Source organism: Hydra vulgaris, chromosome 14 (assembly GCF_038396675.1).
Source record: "Hydra vulgaris chromosome 14, alternate assembly HydraT2T_AEP".
Taxonomy (NCBI): Eukaryota; Metazoa; Cnidaria; class Hydrozoa; order Anthoathecata; family Hydridae; genus Hydra; species Hydra vulgaris.
In genome coordinates, this window is record NC_088933.1 from 24,213,580 (window position 1) to 24,240,432 (window position 26,853).

At 27.3% G+C, this 26,853-nt stretch overlaps 1 protein-coding gene across 10 annotated transcripts; it reads left to right on the forward strand.

The window, feature by feature from the left end:
• On the forward strand, positions 1 to 26,515 carry LOC100215655 (uncharacterized). 10 transcript variants are annotated; one of them, XM_065818249.1, is made up of 5 exons: positions 7,807 to 8,015; positions 8,151 to 8,367; positions 8,903 to 8,988; positions 21,141 to 21,293; positions 23,608 to 26,515. In XM_065818249.1, the coding sequence occupies exons 4-5, from the start codon at positions 21,164 to 21,166 to the stop codon at positions 26,199 to 26,201; spliced, it is 2,724 nt and encodes a 907-aa protein (XP_065674321.1). In that variant the 5' UTR covers positions 7,807 to 8,015; positions 8,151 to 8,367; positions 8,903 to 8,988; positions 21,141 to 21,163; the 3' UTR covers positions 26,202 to 26,515. The 10 variants fall into 10 exon arrangements, with proteins under 10 accessions (XP_065674328.1, XP_065674321.1, XP_065674322.1 ...); XM_065818250.1 differs by lacking the exon at positions 8,903 to 8,988; XM_065818252.1 differs by lacking the exon at positions 8,151 to 8,367 and having other exon boundaries at positions 7,852 to 8,015.
• Positions 26,516 to 26,853: the final 338 nt, after the last annotated feature.

The following is a 26,853-nucleotide window of genomic DNA, read 5'->3' on the forward strand; positions in this document are numbered from 1 at the left end:
GCATAAAACGAAACTTTTTAAAAAAAAATTAGTTTTAATAAATTCAATAATGATTTTTTCAAAATACTTCTGTGGTAAAATGTTTGCTACCTTCTTTATAAAAATTAAATAAAATTCTCTATATTCAATATTCCAGTTTTGAAAACCATGTTGGCTGGGTATTTACAAAAGCAAAAAAGATTGGTATGGCTGAAATGTAATAAAGTTTTTATTATTAAATTTTAAATATTGAACCTTTTTATTTTAATCTTTTATTTTAATCTAATATTTTTCTACAAACCGATATATATATATTTATAATTATAGTTTTTATTCTGCATTAATGATATGCATTCCTATATATAGCTTTCTATAATATATCATGAAATATATATGTTGGCAATGCAAATTTATTTTATAATTACACTGATGTAAAGAGATTTTTCAAAACAATAAAGTTTAAACTTGGGGTTTAAAATAAATAAATAATCTATGAATAGTAAAAAAACTAGCTTTACTCTTTATCATAAAATAAGTCACTAAATTTTTCGTTAAAGTCGCCAAAACTGTTTTTACGTAAAAATAATAGAGTGAAAATAACATACAAGATTTTTATGAGCTTTATTTGGTGGGAATCTATTATGGAGAAACTATATTGATCTCTTTAAAATAAAAAGATTCATTTTAATAAGTATATTTTATATACTTGATGCAAGGTTTTAAAAAATGCAAAAAAGTTTGAACTCTTTTTTTATAAAAACATCATATTTGTTGGACCGAGCTAATGTTCTAGAAGTCCTAGCCAGTTTGGGTCTGGGAACGAAAAAGATATTTTGTATAATTTCATAATATTAATTTTATATAACTTTAGTGGGTTGTTTATGAACCATATGTTTTTATTTTTTTTTATTTAGTTCGACTTGCTTTACTAATTTTTTTTTCAAAATTGTATAATCCTAAAATTCCTGGCAGTTAAAACTGTAAATCTTTAGCACTCTTAGAATTGACTCTACAGTAGTTTCGTCCAATGTCTATTTAACTATCCATTGAAAAAAGAGAAATTAGTCCAATGTCTGTTCATACGGCCCCTGAATATTAATTAGAGAAAAAATACTTTCTACGATAGCATTACAAAGCGAAATACGATAGCATTACAAAGTTAAAGTTTATTAAATATTTCTCTAAGTTTTGATAAAATTTTTAAATATTCATAAAAAATTCAAAAATTTTTAAATATTCAAAAAGAAGTAAGTACGTTTTTATTTCGATTCTCTCCCCCCCCCCCCCCTCCTTCATTTTGCTATATTTTTTGAGTACTCTTCACCCCCACCCCCCCTAAAAGTACCCACTCGGTAAATAAAATAACCCGGCAACACCGGACGCTCGGGATTTTTCAATAATTATTTCTTTGCTAACAAAGAAATAATTATTGAAAAATTAAAATATGTACTTTTATAAATATTTTTATAGTTTTAATTAAATTTCTTAAGAGTTATATCAACTGTTACGCATCTATAAACCTTCTTATGTTTTACACACGTTATATATTTTACGTGTCAAATAGTTAGACCTACAAAAATCTCGACCTACTAAGTTGTTCTACAAAAAGAACATCTACTAAAAAGTGGAACTAATTTTCAGATAACCTACTGAAGCCTAATATGTTTTGAACCGATTATACGACTTTTTATTTTCATTTATGACGTTTTCGTTTTCGACCGATTTATTTTTCGACCTATTTTATAGATTTTCGTTTTCAACCGATTTGAGATTTTCAACCGATTATCTGATCTGTGTTTTTAACGGTTTTTTTTTAAACTACGAAAAAAAAAATCTTTTTAATTAACAATCAATAAGTTTTCCTAGCATTCATCAAACTTTATACCTCCCGATTATGAAAACAGCGCTTCAACCGCTGCAACAAGGCTGATCAATTTGACTCGTATTTATATCAACGACAAAATATACAAAATACATACCGAAAAGGGCTAGTTATAAAATTTAAAATACAATAGGTTGAAAATTCAGTAGGTTGAAAATTCAGTAGGTTGAAAATTCAGTAGGTTGAAAATTCAGTAGGTCAAAAATACAGTAGGCCAACGATATAGTAGGTTGGAAAATTAGTAGTACATGTTTTAATTAGGTGTAAATATAAAAATCAAAAGGTGTCGGTTGAAAATCAAAAACGTCATAATCTACGGTTTATGAAATTTTCAAAATTAAATTGATTTATAGGCAACCACATTTTTTATAGGCCACCACATGTTATTTTATAAATAAAAACTTTTTACGCCAAAGTAAAAATAAAAAAATAAAAATTTGTCAAATAGTAAATCTCACAACTATTGTATTGGTATTATAGCCTTTGTTTCACAATACAATCTGAATCTTGCGTCATCGTTTAATAGGAACTATGCAGTTTCAGCTAATGGAACTTAACCAAAAAAACAAAAAATATTTTATTAAAGAATTAATAGGGCTTAAAGTATACACCAAGATCAAAGTATACTAATACTTTAAAATACCCCCCCCCCTTTACCTTTTAAAATACGGCCCCCCTTTGTTATCGTAAACAAAAAGCTGCAAAGTTGATAAAAAAACAACTAATAAATAACAAACTAGTATTTTTTGACAGATATGACTCGACTACATAATACTATTTAAGTTTTTATTTTCTGATAAAGTTTTAAGCAAATTTCTGTTAAATTTTTAAGCAAATGAATTGTTTTTAATTGTTTGAAAAGTTAATGTCATTTTTTGAATGTTTCAACATAACTGCCGCGGTGCTCCGTAATAAGACCGTAAGGACTTCTGGGAGCACTAAATAAATTTAAAAAAAAAATGTTTCAGCTCACGTTTAGTAGCTTAGTAGTCTAGGTAGACCCAGGCTCGGTTCAACCGGGACCCTGGTAACCCAAAAACCGGTCAGACCCGTTAGACCCGTTATCCAAACGGGTCTGGTACGAGTCCAATGATATTCAAAACCGTTATACCCAGACGCAACCAACATTTTCTTAATTAATGTCAACTTTAAATTAATTATGTAACTTAATTAATGTAACTTTTAAATTGCACAAATTTTCTAATCTTATTTATTATTAATCAGAGATGGCGATAAAAGCAGACGATGTTTTATTGGTTTGAGCCTTAAAACCAAGAGCTTTAAAATTCAATCCGATACGAATATGCTCTGACCATATTTTTGACATTATTAATGAAATGGGGTAAAAATTCTAGATAAGTATTCTTTCGCGGTGTTCTGTGAGAAGACCGTTAGGTCGTTTTGGAGTGCTTAAATAATCAAGAAAAAAGTTTTTAACGGTTTTTTTTAAAAAAAAAATCAAATAATGTACTCCATACCCCACACCCAGTAATGCTACGCACTGTTTTTGTGCTTGCTTTGGCATTGCCGGGGCGTGTCCATCCAAACCCGAACAGACCCGTATATACAAGTCGGATCGGGGTCCTGGTCCGTTAATATGCGACTAAGACCCGATCCATCAGTAGCTCTACCCACGATCAAAGTCATAAATTCAGTATACAAAAAATTACATATTTTTTGTGTACTGAATTTATGACTTTGAATTAAGGCATGTTAATATAGATTTATCACTAAATTTTTATCATTCTTTTTTAATTAGAAAAGAAATACGAATTTAAAGAGTAAACACAGTGTTTGATTTTGTTAAATAGTTTGACTTTAAATCCAAAAAAAAAAATTATATATATAAGTATTAGGTTTTTTTTTTGGTTTACATTTATTTAATTAAATGTAATCTAATTAACCAAACGACTATTTTTATTTACAAATCGACCAATCAACAACTGACGATCCAAGAACAAAATGATAAATTATTATATGATATCAAAAGAATATACTTAATAATAATTTGTGAGTTACCAATCAAAATTATTCTATGAGAAAAAAAATTACATAGAACTTTTTAATTGACCATTTCATTTTTTACTAGAGCATTGATAGGATTCACGCATGCGCATGGAGATATTGGATTTATGTGTTTTTTGGACAAAATTGTAACTTTAGGAACATCGTTTTCTTTTTCCTTTACGAATAAAATAGTTAGCCGTATGAAAAACTATTGAAAAAGTTTCAGTTACAATTAGCTTACTATTTTCAATCACTTTTTTTATTTTTATTTTTATTAGTTGCCGTTTTCCAGGATCTAAAGACTATTTATTGAAAAAAAGGCTTTGTGATATGTTCGCAAAAATTTTACGGGGCAAGTTGGCTCATAGCATTTTCTACAGAAAAAAAGATTTTTTACTTTTAATTATTATTGCCATATTTTTTTTTTACAAAAATTTCTTTTTTTACTAATTTTTTTTTTACAAAAATTAAAAAAAAAAATTTAGAATTTTTTTTTTAACAGATAAAAAGTGGGCTACTGTTTTGGCTTGTTAAATGAACTAATATTTAGTACCAGCTAAAAGTAATATTACATTTTTGGCTTTAAATTGTTGCCAAAATAAATAGTAAAAAATTTTTTTTTTAATTTTGCACTTTAGCGTACATTAACATTGATTTAAACATTATAGTTTGCGCCAACTTACCTCAGGGTGGGGTATTTTTTTTTTTTTTTTTTTTTTGAGGCCCCAGATGGGCCTCAAGTAAATTTTTTTTATAATGAATACAAGTTTAAAATGTTACCTAAATTCATCCACTTAAAAACTGCCTTTAATATTTATTAAAAATTTTGCCGTTAGGGCTACAGAGTTCAAAGATTATAAACTAGCCCCGGTCTCCCTTACTGTGAAAAAAAAAAAGTTTAAAAATTGTAACAATAAAACAAGCAGTAAATAAATAGTTTTACTATTTTATTGAACGAATAAAATACTTTGTAAAAATGTAAAAAGCTATAAAAAATCAATTATTAAAAATGTTAACTTCCGTTAAATAATTTTTGTAATGAAGCTGGATCAAACTGGCGCCTGCTACGTCCTCAGTACAAATACACATTCTTTTGGCAAATTAAATTAATGATTTCTTTTAAATAAAAATCTCCTTTAAAACTAAAAAAAAATAAAAAAATGTTTTTGTTAAAGTTTATAACTAAAATCTCAGTTTTTAAAAACGGTGAATTTTTCTTATTGGCTCAAAAACACACACAAAAAAGTTTAAGTTAAAGGGAAAAAATTGTCGATGGCCCTTAAAATGAAGGTTGATGAATTGCCGATGGTACAACTTTTAATGAGGCTAATAAAAAAGTATTTTTTGATTTTAAAAAGTACCAAATCCTTGTGCTAGCAAAAAAATAACATTTAAAAATGATTAAAAGATGGGTTTTTGTGTTTCTAGACTAGACACTCCTCTGAATCCTTTAAGATAAACTAGACACCCCTGGACAATTGTCTAAAAGGTTTAAGAGCAAATTTCATAACTGCAAATTTGTGTAAGTGCAAGTGTTGTAGGAACACTGACGTAACTATGAATACGCACGAATACAAAGCAGCCTCATTTATGCAGAAACTATGTAAATTTTAATCTGAAACAAGTGCGCTAAAAGAATTTGCTAACACTCGCGAAAGTGAATACTTGCGCAAGTGTGCGCATACACGCAAACATATATATATATATATATATATATATATATATATATATATATATATATATATATATATATATATATATATATATATATATATATATATATATATATATATATATATATATATATATATATATATATATATATATATATATATATATATATATATATATGAAATTGATTAAAAAAAAGTTTAAGTATATAAAGACATTAATTAAAGTTGTTTTCTTTTATTTTTTCAATAACAAGATTTTTTTTAAATGCGTATAAAATCTGTAATTCCATTATAGCTTTGTAATGAGAATTTTATCAGAAATAAAACCAACCAATTGTGCAAAAATGTTTTTAATTGCATGTCATTTTGATTTACTGCAAAATCAGATTATAGGATTTAGAAAAAAGTGTCATGTGCCGATTATAAATGGAAAAATCGGAACTTAGACGCCGGAATTGCACAGTTTAATATATTAAGCCGGAATCGGAATTGATGGCTTTAAATTTTAACTTCAATAACATAAGCATTTAGTATTTAACTCAACATAGCATTTTAGCTTGTTATTTAAACTTGTTTAAACATATTTGATTCTTTTTTTAAGTTTTTACATTTTTATCTTCATATTTTTTTTAAGTTTTAAAAAAGACGTATGATGACACTCCTGGATTGAACATTTGAGCGGTTTTAAATAAGTTAAAATGAATGATAAAAATTATCGTCTTGTCAGTGAATATAAAATAATAAACTATAATAGAAAAAAAAATTGATCGGTGGAAAACTTGATAGTTACGTCAGAATAATTATCTTTCATAGTTACTTGGATATAACTTATTTTTAAAGAGTCACCCAAGCAAAAGATTAAAGTTGTTAAATTCAAATATGTATGGAACGGTATTCAGTGAAATCGTTAAAAAAAACTGTATTGATACAAAAATCTTTTTTCAAATTAATAAATGAAAACATAAGGTTTTACAAGTTATGTTAAAATAATTTTCTGTTATTTAAGTTTTTACTGGAATTAAACAAATTTAAATTATCGCTAATTTACTAGCATGAAAACAAGCTTTATAAAACAGCAAATGTGTGGAAAATTACTCGGAAGATAAATATAATCCGGGTGTGGCCTTTTTAGTTAAAATAATCTTATTTGGTAGTTTTCAAAACAACTCTTGCTATAGGTAACTTTTATCAGACTTTAAATAAAAAGGTAAAAATAAAGTCCAACATATCCCTGTTAAACAATAACAATTTTAGATTTAAATAATAATTTTATTTTTTTTAAACAAAAACAAAAAAACAAAAAAAAAGCGAGTTCTTAAACTGTTGTATGGAAGAACATACTTCGCTAAAAATGATTGATATAATTAACAAAGTATATTAGTTTCGCTTATTTTTTATACCCGCCATCGCAAACATCCAATATTCAGCTTTTTGTTTGATTGCGTCTCATATGAAAAAGAAAATCCTTCTAATCCGTCAAGATTGTTTGACGTAAATGATAAAGAATGTAAATTGTGAGAGCCTCTCGATGCGTTCGATATGAGTCAAATGAGAATGTGCTCAACGCATCAGAAAATGAATTAAATAACCTTTTTAAAACTTTTTTAAATGTGAAAAAGTTTTTTTAGATAATTAGGCTTTGTTCATTCTCTGCAGAAGTTTATTTACTAAATAACATAATAACTTATCTATATAAATGCTTTATATTCATTATAATAAATAGCTTTTTTTATTTAAAAAATAATTCATACTTAAAACTTAAAACATTAAAAAAGAATTTTTTAAAATAATAATAAATAAAAAGTAAAATAGAAGATAGAAAGAAAATGAGAGCTGTAAGTCAAAAAATAAACTTATGTTTGAATTTTTGTTGTAAATAAAAATTCCTATATATTGCTTTTTGTGGTCGGTCATGTGCTCATAGTTAAACGATGTATACCGGAAATATTAAATTTGCATACCCAGCCTAACCTAAAAAAACTAAATAAACTAACCATTATTATAAACTTTCGACACTATTAAAGCTTGAATAACTTTTGACATTATTAAAACGCATTGCATTAACACTTTTTATCAATAGAGTACAGGACAGTAAAAATAATACCAAGCATCGTAACTCGATTATCACTATTTCATATAATTATTTTAAAAGTAACAACAAAGAATATGGTTTTAACGAATCTAATTTCTAGTTCGTATCATGGTTTTTAAAAACTAATTTTTTTTACTAGTTTAGATTTATTGTTTTTTAGTGATTTAACCGTCATTGAAATGGAATTTTATCGAACTAGCAATGATATTTCCCATCATGCATTTTTGTTTAGGAAATTAACAATTATACTTTTTGAAGAAATAATATATATATATGTAATAAAATAGCGAAAAGTTTTTTATAAGCTTTTCTGGCTACTAACATTATTTTATAACTATCGGCAACATCAACTAACCTAACATTTATCAATCGAGCTATTAAGGTAAACTTGAGCTTTACGATGCAATCTTTTTATTTTTATTTTATTTTTTACAACTTTGAAAGTAAAACTAATTAAAAAGCAAATGCTATCAACCAAGTTGGTTGCAAACTACAACGCAAATCTTTTTTGTTTTAGTTAAAAAAGAGTATAGTTTTAGTTGAAAAGATGATGGTATATAAGAGCACAACCAACTCGGTTTGTATGCTTTACGTTCAACCGTGCTATTCATGTCTTTTTACATCTAATGACGGGTGTGCTTTATTAAAATTACTGCGACAGTTAAATCTAATACAATTTAAAATATTTTTGGAGCAGTTTGTGGAGACCTTGAATTTTGTTATTTTTTTCAACGGTAAAAGATAAAGATGCATTTCAAAAATTTTATTTTCTATATTTCATTTCAGTTGTTTTTTTTTAATTTTTTTAATTAATTTTTATGTGATTTTAAATATTTCGATTAGTTGTTACTATATTTAGTCTTTTTTACAGCTGATACTTTTGAAAGCGTTTTAATCATCGCTATTTTAAAGTTTATTTTTTGTTAAAGTTAAAGAACTAAGTTTTCTTAGTTTTAGGCGTTTTTTATGATGTCTAAAATGCGTCTCAACAACTTAACAAAATTGTCAATAAAACTCAAAACAGGTTGTTAAGAAAATACGAATGGTTTATCTTTATTGTTCAATCAAAATAAAAGTACTTTTGTTTTTACTTATTACTTTGAAAATGTACCGTTGCATTATGTAGAGTTGAGTTCAACATAATGTAAATGTACATTTGCACTATGTTGAATTGAAATCAAAGTGAGCTTCATATGCATAAACATTTTTGATTTTGTATCAAATGAAATTTAACTGAGTAGCAGTTCAACAGGTGTCCTTTTATCATAGCTCTCAGCAAGCTTGTTCATTTATTTACCAACATAACTGAATGGAGAAAGGAAATGAAGAAACGTCTTACCTAAAACCCAGCACTGGTAACTTAATGAGTTATTGATTTTTCTTTTTTATATCATGGCAGTAGTTAAGTAAATGATATGTGTTGTGAACAAGACATAATAAGTATAAATAACATATAGTATTGTTTTTAAATTAAGTTAACAGTTTGATAGCAACAGGTAAGTTAAAGGTTAAAAGTAACAGTTGTATCTGTAATGTTTTGCTTCTAAGTTTTAAAACTGTTCACACAAAGTAATTTCTTTTGATTTACATAGTTCAAACGGTATTTTATTTTTTAGTTAAGTTTGTTTTAAATGTGTAAATTAACTTCTTGTTATTAAGGGCTTTAGTCGGTTAAATGTTATTGAGTAAGTTGTCTGTGTCAATTGCGTGGCTGTTTTAAATGACGTTAACCATGCTAATTTTATTAATGATTTTGATTGTGTTGATGGTGGTAATAATTTTGATAGTGTTGATGGTTGTAATCATTTTGATATTATTGATGGTGGTAATAATTTTGAGTGTGTTATGTAGACAAGGATTTTGATAGTGTTGATGGTGGTAATGATTTTGTTAGTGTATATAGTATTAAAAATGTTGATTGTTTTAGCTTTATTAATGCTGTAAATAGTTGTAGTTTTGTTAAAGGTGTTGATGGTGTTTAATGGTGTCATGTTAGTGTTAGTTAATGGTTTTTAACACCATCAACTTATTAGCATTGTGGTGCTTGTGATTATTGTGTAGTAACTTTAATTAATAGTGATAATGAATTTAATATTAAAACTATTTGTCTTAAAGGTATTTTGTTAATGTTGTTAATAGTGTTGAACACCATTAAAACTCTCACAATTATGTTAGTTATGTTTGATGGTGTGAACCAAGTTGAAATGTAATTAGCTAAAATTTATATTATTTTGAGTGAATGTATAACTTGTTGCAAATAGATAAAATAGATCAATATTGTGATTAAACTTTACTGCATAAACTTGTATGGTAGCCTTGCTTGTATATTTACATTCTTTGGTTAGTAGTTTGTGTAGTATCTATACATGTATTTTGTTATGTTTTTGCTTTTTTTTAGTTTATAAAAAATTGTGTTTGAGATGAATCTTTTGTGTACCAACTATACCCACTTGAGTCTAGCACAAATTTTTTTAGTCTAATAAAAGTTATCAATAGTTTTACAACTTGGGTATCAGATACCCAAGTTGTAAAACTATTATGAAAAAATTCCAACAATCATTATTGAATTTATCAGTAATGGTTTGGATTCAACCAGTTCTGATTATTAAACCCATCAGTGCTGGTTGTTGATCCCATCCCATCAGTGCTGGTTGTTGATCCCATCCCATCAGACCTTTTATTATTTCTATCATATATGATAACATTTAACGAAACTTTTTCTGCTTTAAGTATTAAACATTGAAACGTTTTTTAGTATTTTAAAAAAATTGACACTTTAATATTTGTTAATGAATAGAAATGCAAAAATGATACTTAATATTTTTACAAGTGTGCGTTAAATCTTTTATTTTGTCTAAAAAGCTGTTGCTTTTTGCATCGAATAAATTTTTTTTCTATTTTAAAGATACGAGCTTAGCTGTGTAGTGAACAAACTTTTGTGAAACCTGAGTGTTACCATAGTAGATGCTTGACTCTGGGTCGGCTATTTGCAGCCATGTTTATACATAATTTATGCTTAAATTTATTTTTTGTGTTTTAAATTAGGTTTATCATTTAAAATGTTGTCAAAAGTTAAATAGACAAATTGCTACCATAATATTTGTTCAAATACTATTGTTATTATTATTACTATTATTATTATTACTATATATATACATATCCATATCCATATATATATATACACATATATATATAAATATATATATATATATATATATATATATATATATATATATATATATATATATATATATATATATATATATAAATACATATATATATATCATATATATTTATATATATATATATATATATCATTTTATATTTGTATAAATATGTTTTAAGATTGGCACATTTTTTTTTTAAAAAAAGGATATTTTTTAAAAGATTTAAAGATTATAAGAATTTAAATAAATGAGAAAAGTTATTAGTTATGGTTAAAATAAGAAAATTTTTTTCCATTCTTTACATATCTCCCGCCACTAAATATTTGCTCTTTTGTTTTTATTATTATCTTTTTGAATATCGACAAATAGAATACTTTAAATACTTTTTGAAAGGTTATATTTTACTAAGATAATTAGAGTGAACCATAATGCCTCAAAAAAATTTTATTTTAATTTTCCTTCAGGAGGATTTTAAGAGATTAACAAATTGAAAAGATATAATTCGCTTATTTAATTTCTCGAATGTGAACATGTTCATTCACGTTTTAAATTAAATATAATTGAAAAAGTTCTCTTTTCATTTGAACGCTTGATACTTTTAACGTTGTGTTCCAAAGTTCATTATAAAGAAGCATTTGTAAATTTAATGTTTTTGTTTTAAATTAAAACATACGTTAATGGTAAAATGTATGTTTTCATATGTTGTATATGTTTGTTAACACACACACACATACATGTGTATATATATATATATATATATATATATATATATATATATATATATATATATATATATATATATATATATATATATATATATAAATATATATATATATATATATATATATATATATATATATATGTATTTCTGTATGTCTGTATGTGTGTATATGTATGTATAAATATATATACAGACATACATATAAATATAGATACATACATATACATACATATACATATATATTCATAGATATACATATATATAGATATATATTTCATATGCAATAATTTGTATAAATTTGCATATATTTTTCATAACACATTTCATTTACAGGTACAATTTATTTAGTTGAAGTCATGACTTTACTCTTCTATTTTTATGTTTTTAACTTATGTTTTAGACTAATAGATCAAAAAAAATTATTTATTTAATTGGCTAAACGCTTGAAGACCATTTAAGATTAATTTACGATTGCATAAGAGAAGTTAATACCCGCTGTATTTACTTCTCTTATGCAATTATAAAATGTTAAATAAGTAAAAAATAGGAGCATTTTGGCAAAACAATAATGCATAGTGACTCTTAAAGTCAAAATAGCAAAAACAAAAATAATATAATTTTTTGATATATAGGTTATTGCGTGCACGAACGACGAGTACGAGACATTTTTACGCGTTATGTTTTTCTACGCCATAAAAAACAATTTTTGATAAAAAAAACAACTAAATCCTTTAAAGCAAAATATAACAAGTTGATCTATTAGGCAAATTAAACAGTTTGATTTATTAGGTAATAAATATGTAAAACGTATTTAATGATTTTTTTTTAAATTTAAATCTGATTAGAAATTTGACTCATCTCAGCTTATTTTATTTAATTGTTTTTATTTTTTATTTAAATATTTCCAATAAATATATATATATATATATATATATATATATATATATATATATATATATATATATATATATATATATATATATATATATATATAAATGATTAAATGCATACTAAATGGGTGAACTATAATTTTTATAGTTGCCCTTATTTTGTCTTATACCTTTAACAAAATAACACTTGATTTTAAAATATTAGTATTTGAAAAAATGTTTTTATGTGTGGAACAAGATTTCTTAAATGATCATAAAAACCATTATATTTCTTTAATTACACCAACTTTATTCTTAAATGAAAAAAAAATTCTTTCGAATTGTTTTCATTACTAAAACATTTAAATATTTTAATGGAAAGACGTAAAAATTCAAAAAAGAAATCTTTGACGGAAATTACTTTTTGCAACAATTTTTTTTTCCTCTAAAATTTAAAGCGTTTCACCAACCTTGTATCCGGATAAGTAAAAAAAATACTTGTTGTACTAAAGTTTTTACGAAGATTTGCTAAAGTTAACTTCAAAGGTTCACAGAAATTGGCTTTGAAACAAAAGTAAGAAAGGTTGGGTTGAAGTACATAGTCACGTACTTCAACTCAATCGTATTAATTTCTGAGTAATTTCTTCAAAAAAAACACCGCTTTGGCTATTTATCACATTATAAAACTGATTCAATTCTTCCTTCTAGCCTTTACAGCCATGGCGCCAAGGTTTTTCCATTATTATCAATTAAAAACGTCATTAAAAAGGTCCTTATGGTCTTGGCAAAGAGCACTGCAGAAGAACTGTTTAAATTTAAAGACCAAAGTCATGACGCTCTTTATGTTGCTTGTTTTGGCCAAATGATGGGAAAACGTCCTCATTCAGCATACGAGTGGTTGAACTTTATAAGTCAGCTAGCAACCGTAGTGCAGTAATTACTTTGAAATTATTAATTCTTCATTAAATGATATTCCATTTAGTTTTCTTGGAAAATTAAATGGAATATCATTCAATGAAGACCTTTTAAAGTACTAAACAAAAAAAGAACAGGTAACCGAGCTTTTTTAAAAAAGGTATTTAATAATTAGGTGTGTCAAGGTTGCATTACTTTTAAGCCAAGAATAAGAAAAGGAAAAATTAGTTATTACAAAAAAGCTTTTTGACGGTTTTGTTTTCTTTTTTAACGTTTGTCTCAAAAAAATTATCGATATAAATAATTATTGTATTTTTCTTAATATCTTTTAAGTAAATGACAACTTAATATATTACATTGCGAAGACTACATAGAAGTTTTAATATTATGCTTGACCTTTTTTTTTTGAATTTTCTTTAATAAAGTACGCTTGTATTTCGTGTAGATTTCAAAACATTATACAAAATAAGAACTTTCTTTTTTTAATAAAAATTAAAATACAGAGAGACATATTAAACTACAGAACCAAATCATGGGTTTCTATCAAAATTACTATTTTTTATGACCGTCGTAAATTATTTTACGACAACCGTCGCATGCATTTTTTAACATCAGATCATTTGTAAAAGGCGTACAACTGTAATCTACAAACAAAAAAACAAGCGCTGTAAATCATTACATTGCTTATGCAATTTACGGAGATTTTACCTTTACAATAATACTTTAACTGCTGACCACAGCGTACCACTGTCCAACGGATGAAAAAAAAATTTTTTATAGTTTGAACTGAAATTGAAGTATTCAATAGCTGTTATAAGAAGCGTCAACAATTTACGTCGACGTTAATAAACCAACTATTTAGTCTTTGCAACTTACAGAGTATTTCTTGATGATGCAAATATTTCTCAATAAAGTAAAGATTAGGTATAATAGCGAGATTTTTTGGAATTTCTAGACTTTTTATGGGAATATCGTGGTACAACTAATTTAAATGTGTTTCAACTCTATAATCTGGTCGTTAACATTTGATGAATTTTGTCTATGCCTTTAATTTTTCCTTTATTTTTTCTTCACAATGTTGTTCCAACTAATTTTTTTTTACAGAATTACTCACAGTTAGAAGTTGTACCCTAATGATATCTATACCATTCATTTAAGCTCTGTTAAATTTAGTATTTTTTCCTCAAAAAACTTGCTTTTAATTTTTTTTGTTTTTTTGTTTAGTAATTTAAAAACTTTTTTATAAGTTAAAACGATTAATAAAAACAATATTGTACATTAAATAATACGTAGATGGTAAAAGTTTTAACATTCTGGGATGTCCTATTGACGTTCTACGATTGATATGGACTTCATTAAGTTTCTTAAACATGTTTCTTAAGTGAATATCTTAATGAAAAAATTGCTCTTCTGAATCTCAAAAGCATAAATTTTTAGTGATCATCCAAAAATCTTTATCAAAATATTTACTAAAGATTAAAAAAGAAAATTTGTATCTTCAGTAAGCATGATCCTTTCCTCGTTCTATAATATATTATAAACGAGTTAATTCGTAATTTATCCAAGTTAAAATGTATACTTTTTATAAATTAATTTAATGGTACCTCCTTCAAAATTGGTATATGACGCAGCCTATGACCAGAAGTTCACCAAAAGTTTGGCTGATTGGCAAGTGTGAAGAGGAAATTCTTGGTTCTAGATTGTCGACAAATGGTGCAGTTTTGAAAAATTTTATGTTCCACCACATTGAAAATGGACTAACGATTGCTAGAAGTTCAAAACTGGCTATGGATGCGACTTTAAAAATTTGAGCGAAGGCTAAAATCCTACACAACGTATTGACTCTGGAGTGTGGAAACATTGCAAATTATACGATAAATACTGTTTTTTGAAGAAACATCGACTAACGCAGAAAGATGGTTGCCGGATCAATGAGGAACAGTTTAAAGCTAATCTTGAAAAACTGTTTGGTATCTCCTGTAAGGATGCCATACAACTCATGACCAATGAAGAGGACAAACAGTTCTTGCAAATGCAATGAGAAGATCCCTCAAGTGCCAGCATGGCTGGAATTGACCTGTCATTAGCCGACAAAGAGTCCCGTAAAAGAAGCAGAATTTCACTAGAAGCTGCTAGATTGGAGAAAGTTCTATCACAGCAGACTGCAGTCTCATCTACATCTCTTGTTCAACTTGATTCAGACAGCTCCTCCTCGTCTTCTTCTGATTTTGATGATAATTTTGTCATCCCATCAACATCAACCAATTCTACACCAGCTTCAATAAAGTTAAAGAAATCCATCATCACGAATGAAGTGGCATCTGCACTTGACCGAGTCAACCTTCCTGATCGAGATGCCATGTTTGTTGTTGGGACAGTGGCGCAAGCGCTCGGTGTGGAATTAGATTATGTGGCTTTGTCTCGTAGTACCATTAAACGCGCTCGTATGGCCACACGGAAGGCAGTAGCAACTGCACAACAGACATTATTCTCAGATAACACGGATTATCCGACTACTTCATTGGGATGGAAAATTGCTTTCAGACATTACCGGCAACAGCAAAGAACTTGTAGATCGAATAGCCATTCTTGTTTCAGGGAAAGAAAAGGAGCAATTGTTTGCTGTCCCAAAGATTGAACGTGGCACAGTTGAAGAACAGTGTAATGCCTGCTTACGTACATTAGAAGACTGGCAACTCAAACCATTGATTCAAGGATTAGTCTTCGATACAACGGCTTCCAACACAGGGTTGAACATTGGTGCCTGCACTCTACTTGAAAGAGCTCTGGAAAAGGAACTTGTATGGATTGCTTGTTGCCATCACGTGTTTGAGGTCGTGCTCGCCAATGTATTCTCTGCTATTCTTGGACTATCTAGCGGACCTGAAATAGGCCTGTTTAAACCATTTCAAACTATGTGGCCATTCATCAACAAGAATGATTGCAAGTCTGCACCTGACATCCTCTTTGAAGGTATGCCCATTGGTCTTCGTGCAGATATGATATCATTTTTCAGGGACGCAATACATGCAGAACTTCCCCGTGATGACTACAAGGAGATACTACAGCTATGTTATGTTTTCCTTGGAGACGAAGGCACATTTAGTTTTCGTGCACCCGGAGCAATGCATCATGCCAGATGGATGGCTAAAGCTATCTATTCTATCAAGATTTTTCTAGTTAAAGATCATGTCAAACTTACTGCAATAGAGAGCCGGAATCGAGTCTATTGCACTTTTTGTATCACTGGTCTATGCCCGCTATTAACATGAAGCTCCTCTTGCGTCAAGAGCTCCTTTCAATGGTATGAATCTCCTAATTCTACTACAAAAGTACCCAAATATCAAAGTCAGAGAGTCTGCTATCAAGGCATTTGGTCGGCACTTGTGGTATTTTTCGGAGACATTTGTTACTCTTGCTCTCTTTGATGAATGCGTTGATAATGATGCTGAAGCTTTTATGGTTGTCAAATTTTTCCTGCCACCAAATGCAAATGCACGCAAACGTCTGGAATTCAAAGATTTCGACTATCGTGCACCATTGCAGACATACATCACTAGTCGTTCTTTGAATATCTTCAATCTTCTAGCAATAAATGGAAAAGGAAGAAGTAAGAACCTTCTTGTCAAAGCATCCAACCAACTGGGCTTCTGACACAACCTTCCAATCATTGCTGGCTAGTGTAAAAGTTCTAAAGGTTGTAAATGATTGTGCAGAAAGAGGGGTTGCACTCATTCAATCTTTTAATTCTTCCTTGACAAAGGATGAAACTCAGAAACAATATCTGTTGCAACTAGTGTCCAGCCATCGGAAAGAGATTCCTGTTCCGACGAAAGCGGCTCTTATGTTTCACTAAGAACACTTTTAAGAAACTATTATTTAATATTGTTTCATGATTATATTATCAAGCTAAACCTTGTTTTTAAAGTTTGTTTAGTCTTAAAAAACATTAAAGTATAATAGAACAACAATTTACATAATCAGAAATCAATAAGTAAAATTTTGTGATTTTTCGATATTGAATTCAAAAAGTTTTATAAAGTTGCTACCTATAAATATTACTTAATTTTATTCAAATTTTAGAATTAAATTAGTAATAGCATATGAAATAAGGAAAGCCTTGTGGAGGATCGCATTTTTAAACTTTATATTTTTGGACCGCCCTAATATATATATATATATATATATATATATATATATATATATATATATATATATATATATATATATATATATATATATATATATATATATATATATATATATATACGTTAGTTTGACTCCCCCTTCAATTTGAGCGGGTTAGAGATTTTATAAGGTCATAATTTTTGAACGCAAAGAATTTATTATATGAAAATAGTTAAAATTTATAATAATATAAATTTAAATAAAAATGGTGAAAAAAAAAAAACGGATCAACTTGTTCCTCTTATGTTTTGGGCAGTTTGTTCCCAGGCTCCAATCATCGCAACTTTTTGCAAAGCATCCTTATTTGAAATGTATAAATATATATATATATACAAATGTATAAATATATATATACACACACGTATACATATATATATATATATATATATATATATATATATATATATATATATATATATATATATATATATATATATATATATATATTGTTAAATTATTGCTATATAACGTTTACAACCTTTCTAAAATAAGAAAAGTTTGCACTTTTCAGTAGGACATATCTAGATATCGTCCCCTCAGTATTTTCTTGTTCTATCTACAATGTAATAAATAAAATGTTCTACCTGATATATAAAATAAATACAAAAAAAGTTATAAATAAATAAATACAATGTTCTATTTAATATCATATATTATATTATATCAGGTAGAACATTGTATTTATATATATATATATATATATATATATATATATATATATATATATATATATATATATATATATATATATATATATATATATATATATACGCATGTATGTATTTTGTATTTATTTTATATATTAGATAGAACAAGATAATACTGAGATATGTTCTAAACAAATCACGATTTTTTGGGCTTCTGTTCCAAGCTCCATTGTTTTTTGCAAAGTTTTTATTCACAATAGTAAGAAAACAAAGTTTTTGATTTTATAACATTTTTATTGCTTACTCTTATTGCTTACTTTCAAGCATAAACGTAAACTTTGAGCCGGCAAACAAAGGAAGCCCAAATTAGCAAAAGAATTCCGTGTAAAATTAAAGCCCCCCTCATTTTGATGAGGTTGTAAACATAGAACAATTTTAGATTACTGCATAACTTTTTAAGAAATTTCAAATATATAAATAAATTTTATTTAAAATATAGAATTAAATTTTTTGTAAAACCGAATCCTCCCTCCTACCCCAATTTTTGCTTGGCGAGACCTAGTTAAATTATGCTACATATTATGAATCGATTATAAATTATACTAGTTAAATTACTAATTGAATTTATTATAACTTTTGCTATATTAAAACAATTTTCAATAGCTGATAAAAGGTAGCTGGGAATTTTCTATTTAAATGAATACTATATAAGTAAATTCTGAGAGCAATTAAAAATATTTCACTGAGGATTACTGTTATCAATAGAGCATGCCGTGTTATGTTTATGTCACAAATGATGTATTTTTAAGATTCTATTGATCTTAAAAGTAAAGCTCTAATTAGTAAAATTCGTTTTAGTGGCGTATTTGAAAATTATTATATATTAAAATTGCCTCGTAATCTAATTCAAAAAGTTATGACGTCTTTGAAACAATTATTCAGTATTATTCGCGTCAAAAACATTCGCTGTAAAAGTCATGGAATCAACTTTGGGTCTTAGTATATAGAATAAGCGCATGTCGGGAAGCATGCAATATACTTCAGAAATTTTTTTACAGCCAAAAAAAAATTTATGTTTTAATGGAAAAAAATAAAAATAAAGTAAAAAACTAAACAATAAGTTAAAATAACTTTTACTCTTTTTTAACAGCTAAGTTTTTATAAAAGTGGAAAACGGGGGTAAGTAGCATATCATTATTTTCAATATTTTAAAATGCCTTCTCCATATTTATATTTAAGTAAAATCGATTCATTAATCAGGATTTTTCAATCAAAATAAACTAAATTATTGACGAGAAATCTTTTAAATCTTAAAGCTGAATAAAAAGTTTTTTAAAACGAACTAGGAACTATTTATTGTCATCTAGTGAAACTAATTTTTTTTTAAGTATATTTTTCAGTTTTAAAAATAAAATAGCGAACTACTTAATTTTATTTCTCGGCCAAATGCTTTCAATTACACTTTAAACAGTCAAAACTTTATAAAAACTGTAGCATTTACTATCCAATTAAAACTGAAACGGAATATTAATTAAAAACTAGCGTTATCAATAAGTTATGACTGATTGAGTGGTCTTGAATTGATTAACAGATTGCATTGAACTATATATTATTTTCTGAAGTTTATATGACCTGTAATAGTTTATATATATATATACATATCTCTATTTATGTTTGCTTTGAAAATACGGTTAAGCAGTAATGGAAGGTGGGAGATAATCGTTATAACAAAATGTTAAATTTTTTGTTATATATATATATATATATATATATATATATATATATATATATATATATATATATATATATATATATATATATATATATAAATTTGTTGTCATTTAATATGTATATTAAAAAATAAAAAATTCTGGTTTTAATTTTTGGCACGTTGTTTCTCAGTCACCCACTATATTACTGGGCTTTTCTGGTATTGTATTTTATTTATATTGTTTAGTTATGGTTCATTTTTCTATTTAGCTGATAATAAAATTGTATCATACTTAATGACTTATTGTTTTTATTAAATTTTGCGAAAGTTTTTTAAAGATTGTTTTAAAAATGTATATAATAATAATTAATACTCATTAAATATATTAAGTTAAAAAAAAAAATTAAATCGCAAAACGTTTTAACACAATATAAACACATATAAACACACAGTGTAAAGTTTAATTAAAATTTAAATCTAGAAAATATTATTTTGTAAAACGGAAACTAGCCAATCGGAAAAATAATTGCAAATTAAGATAAAAGCATTTTTTCTGAAATATTTTTATCACAATAGGCAGTTTTCTTGAAATTTCTGCTGGATTGGTTGGTTTAAAAACAATATCCGAATTGTTTTGTTCGGCGTACTTCTGAAGGCCGAACTTAAAAAGTATTTTCGAATAGCATCGCGCGTTCATTTCAACAAAATGCTAATTTCAATTTTACGGAAGTCAATCGTAGCAAAAACAAAGATTTTATATTTTGGAAAAAAACAACAATTAAAATGTTGTTTAACTACACAAATATTTGCAGCAAAAAAATGCAGTTTTTGATTTTAATCCTTTCATTGGTTTCTTTTTAATACTGGTTTTTGATAGAATTACCAGGGTGCTGCTCTTTATTGAGTTCTAACATTCTTTATTCCTTCCTAATTCATTTTTAATTAACGCATTTTTTTGGAGAGTTATACAAAATAAAACTAAATTTTATTGGTTAATTTTAAGTAGGAATTACAGAATTTATGCATTTTGTTAGGTATATGATGAACGGCTTTTATTATCAACAATAATTGAGTATTGCAGATATGATTAAGTTGCTATGAGAATAAAATGAAACATATTAATAAATATATATTTACGCAAGTAACCAGCTTATCTGTTTCGATTATTTAACTTTGATTTTTAATATAATAAATTTAATATAAAAGTTGGTCATTATTATTTTCAACAAATTTGCTTTAAGTTTTAAAATTAATTTTCATTATTACGGCATTAAGTTATTCTCTTTTAGCAAAAGCGTAATGTAAAAACAATATGAGACAGAAAACATCACCTTTAAACCACGGTGTTTCACGCGTTACTACAATGCTTCCGTTTAAAAGTCAAAGACATTTACTGACATCGTACTCAAATTTATCCGAGGAAAGAGAAAGAGCTCAAAACAGTAAGTAACTCTTCAATTCTAAATGCTTCACATTTTATTTTTAAAACTAACAACATTTGACAAATTAAATTATAACCTAAATATTAACTTTAAAGGTTAAAACGTCATTTAATTTAAGAAAGTCGGCATTTGATTAGATCAATTAAGTTGATAAAAACGGAAGTAAAAACAAGTTTCCTTACCCCTTACCCCCATTGGAAAAAAATAGATAAAGAAAACAAGAGATTATAAGCATAGAAATCAAAGTATCAAGAAAACCGAGCACACGATATATTACTTTCAATAGTCTATTTGTATTTGGTAAAATAAAGCAGTTTATGCAGTTTAAACAGTTAATGCTTTTAAGGCATTAGTAATATCAGCTATTTTTTAAGTCTTTCTCACGAATACGTAAACGGTTGAAACTCTTTTTTTTTATGAATACAGAAGCTTTTGAGGCATTAGTAAAATAGGCTAGTTTTTAAGTCTTTTACATTAATACGTTAACGGTTGAAACTCGCTTTTTTTTATTAATGTCGATGTTTTTGAGGCATTAGCAAAATCAGTAATAAATGAAGTAAATGTGTTAATGCAATATTATAATATCATATTTCTTTTAGTTTAAGAACAGACACGCGTAGACATGCGTAGAAACGCATGAAAAATTTTAGAATAGATTATTCACCCTAATAAATATAGTATTAGCATGGTTGATAATAGGCGGTATTTTAAAGCTGTCTAATCTAAACACGACCGTATGTGGAATGTATGTTTTTTTTATTAATTCCATAAAGTTTACTAACATAAACAATATAAACAAATTTATTTTTTAATTTTCGACTCAATTTTTTTAAGGCAAAGTTTTTCAAAATTTTACCTGAATTTAGTTGAACTCTTTTAAAAGTGATTTTTTTAAATTTCAAATAAAAAAAGTTTTTTTTTTCATTTTTCATTGAAATTAATTACAATCAAAATGTTGTTTTAAAATATTGTTTAAAAATATTATTACTATAAATTTTAGGGTGATTCTAAACACAACTTTTTCGAAAATATCTGCGGGCACACCCTAAATGTGTTCTATATATATATATATATATATATATATATATATATATATATATATAATACTGGATTTTAAAAATCTTTGAATAAAAAATAATTTCAGGAGCAAAATTATATAAAAAATTCAAAAATAATCATTAATTTTTAAAGAAATATCAAGAAAAAAAATTTATAATCAAAAAATCTTGTTGAATCCCTTTTCCTCGTTTTTAGTTAAAAATTTCATTTTCTGTTAACCAAAGTCTAAAAATAATAACTTATTAAAAGATTCATATATTTAATATATAATATTATAAAATTTGAGCAGCCGTAGCACAGCGGTAGCGCTCTTTCCTCAGAAACAAAGGATCCGTGGTTCAAACCCCATCTCTGGGCCAGTTTTACGACATCGGTTATAAAATATGAGTGAACTTGGGGGCACCTAAATAAAAAAAAATAAGAATAAAATATTACCCTTAAATATAAATTATTATATATATTTCATATATATAATAATTTATAAATAAAGCTAATATTAACTTTATTTTTATAAACGCAAACAAATACTACTATATATATATATATATATATATATATATATATATATATATATATATATATATATATATATATATATATATATATATATATATATATATATATATATATATATATATATATATATATATGCGTGTGAAACTTTTGATCGTCTGAAACATTTAAATAAAATGAAAAAATAGTCAGTACGCATTTTTGATCAGTTTTGATCAAGTTACACAAGATTTAAATTCAGTGAAGTATTTTTTAAACGAACTTTACATATTTCATTTAATAGCTTTTGCATCCGATTGCAAGCACCATACATCCGATTGCAAGCACCGATTTCAGCCGTTAAGAGGAATTTCTCAAAGTTTTTGGTTAAAATGACTGTTAAGAGGAATTTCTCAACGTTTTTGGTTAAAATGAAAAAAAAGTTTATAATTCATTTGCTTTTATTTACGTTGGTTTAAATTTCGTTTTCAAGAAGTGAAAAAAAATACTTAATCGTATATAGTGAACTGTAAATAACTACTTATTGTAAATAAATATCTATTGTCTATTGAAACTACCTATTGTCTGTTGAAAAATCAATTAATAATTACGAATCTTACATTTGTAAAACCTGTATTATAAGTTATTAATAATGTTCGCGATAAAAAGTGTAACACTCTTGCCCTACTCGTACTAAAAATTAAGTAAATTTTTTGTCAATTTAAGATTAATTTCAAATTAATAATTTTTTACTGATTTATAGATTGCATTGACAGAGTATCATTTGATGAGCTATCAAGAAAAGTAGATTGGTTGGTCGAAGAAGTACATTATTTGCGACAAATAATTGGAACGTATGAAAAGCAAAGACGCAGCAAAAGTTATAATAACGATGATCAGCCTTCCAAATCAGACAGACAGCATGAGTTTACAGGTGTTTCAACGCCGCACTACGGGCGCATCTATCGGCCAGATATCAATCGATCCAATTCAAGAAGTAGCTATTACGATCGCGAATCCGAATCAAGTCCTTTTAACCAACCTCGAAAAAATAGTTTCAATTTATCAACTACAGAACAAGAAGCAATTAGAGAAAAGAGAAATGATATAGAACATAAAGGGGACACTAATGATTTTGCATCTAAAATGCCTCATTATTCAAATTTATACAGAGAAAAACGTCCATCCAGCGAATTTTCAGATTCTCCTCGTAGACGAGAAAGTGATAACGATGTAAGTCAAAATATTGTACCGATGCAAGAAGCAAGATTACAGACGCTATTCTCTACAACAAATAGTATTAATATTGCTGAAACTATCATGTTGTGGCAGCATGGTTTAAATGACATACCTCCTGTTATAAAATGGTCAACTGAATTAAAAAAAATGTATCGTGAAAAAATAAAAGATTGGTTCAGAGTATTTCATTTATTTCAGACGTTATGCAACGGAAACATTGGATTGTTTATTTCACGATATACAAATTCGTTAGGTCACATGATGAGCGTTTCACAAGTTGCCTCCATGTGTCCAAATATAGATGCGGCTTTTGAAAGTTTTTTGAATATGAAAAGTCCTGCGTCTGAATTTTTTCCATCGTTTCCCACACAAGAAGAGATTTCGGAAAAAGCGGACAAAATACACGTTTTGCCACGCAAAATAAACGGCAGAAAAGTTTCAGCGAAAGACGTAATTGAACTATGGGAAAACGGTATCGGGGACATACCTCCAATTAAAACGTGGAGTAAAACTCAAAAGTTTAAACAACAAAGCAAAATTTCTCGATGGAAAAAAATAGTTGACATTTTCAAATATCAATGTCACAGAGATATGAAAAAGTTTGAAGAGATTTATACTGACAGCCATGGGTGTTTGCTACCTGTAGCTGCCATAACTACAAAATTTGAAACTATATATGGCGACGAATTAAACATAACAAGCAAGCTGATGACTGTTACAACAAACGACGATGACCGCCATCATGATACTAATGTAAAGCTACCAAGACATGAAGGTGAAGGTTTTCGAAAAAGGAAACACGACGACAGCCAAACACCAAATGAAATTTCTTACGATGACTCTATTTTTGACAATCAATCGCCACCATTCTCAACACAGAATATCGAACAAATTTCAAAAACAAAAAATGAAGATAGTTGTACCGATTACAAAATGCAAGGTTTCAAGTCGTTTACAGCTACAAAACAAACTCCAACAGGATATCTTACTACTGAAAACATGGATGAAATAAGACGGCATTCTTCTAGCTCATCAGTTTCTTCAAGGTGCGAAATGCTTGATCGACAATTTAGATACGATTCAAGTCGAAGTAACTCTTTCGAAAAAGAACCTTTCAGAAAACAAAGCGACAGTGACGCACCATCAAACCAGACAACTGTATTGGATATAAAAGAAACTGCAAGGCAAAACAATGAGAACCCAATAGTTCACGTTGTAAGCCCTTCCGTTATAATCAAGGAGGAAGAAGAAAGTTCGGACGAAGTAGAGATTATTGACAGCCGATTTTTAGGGAACTATGATAAAAAAACCGCAGAGTTTTCTATAACTTTTGATAATCAATCGTCTCCTAGCAACTCTGATAGTGAAACGAAAGAGTTCACTCTTGATATGAGTCCCGAACCTATTATCCCAGAAAATATAAGTGTCCTAGAAGCTATAGAGTTATGGAAAAATGGATCAGCCAACTTTAAACCTATTAAAGACTGGTCTAGTAGTAAAAAAGCTTGTAACAAATTAGCACAAAAAATTGAGGATATTTTTTATATATTTCAAAATGTATTCAAATCAGACTACGCAACCTTCAAAATTATGTGCACTGAAAATAACACTTTATTAACAATTGATGAATCACTTGCAAAGTTTAGTAAACCTTTAAAAGAACGAACTAATGAAATTGACCTTTGTAAACCAACTGCAAACTCGATGACTTTCGATTTTTCCCATCATAAAACCGTATCGGCAAATAGCGATGTACTTTACTTGCTACCGCGTAAAATAAATGGAAAGAAAGTTAACGCACGCGATGTCCTTCAGCTATGGTACTACGGCTTAAATAAGATACCACCTGTTAAAAATTGGAGTGCTCAGCAAAAATCAGTGCAACAAAGCAAAATATCACGCTGGAAAAAAATAGTTGATTTGTACGAAAGGGATTATAAAGGAGATTGGGATTTGTTTGAAAAAACTTATTCAAACGGAAACGGTCAACTTATTCCTATTACCGCTATCATCGCTAAGCGGGAAGAAGAACTTTTAAGAAATACTAGCGATGGATCTATGGTGATACAATATAAATCTTATTCTTCGCAACCTTATGATACACTTACCTCAGTATAAGAATTGACCACGATGGCAGTATACTCATTTATTTTCAAGTTTAATGAACCTAAGTTTACGAAATCATTAAAAAAATCTTGATTGCTATTTTTTGAGTAGTGTATTTTTAACTTCTTTTGGTTGAAACTAACAAGAACAGCTATTAATGAGCCGACTGAACAAACTAAACTAAACAAAAGAAAAACATTATAAAACTAAAATGCAACTTGTTAAATAAGTTTAAAAAATTAATTTTTTACATTTAATTTATAAGCGTTATTTAGTTTTTTATTACATGATAGACCAGAGCTTTTGACTTGAAAATTGTCCAAAAAGATTGATATTACTTACTCTTGCGCGCTATTATTAAACAGAATTAATTCTTCTTTATAATCATAAAACACGTAAGTGTAACCACGGGCGGTTCCAGCATTTTTTGGTCTTTGAGGCCATAAAATGCTGGACCCACCCGTGGGTCAAATTTCAGGAATGGAGCAAACTCCAAAGATTTGTATGTTTACACTTATGTCAAATAAAAGTTCTTTGCAAAAAAAATGCGATGATTAAAGCCTGGGAACAAAAAATCCCCCAATTTTTCTCCCCGCTTCTTTTAGTGTTTCGAATATATTTTATGTAAAGACTGGTAACAGCTCATGCTCTTGGCTTTAGAATG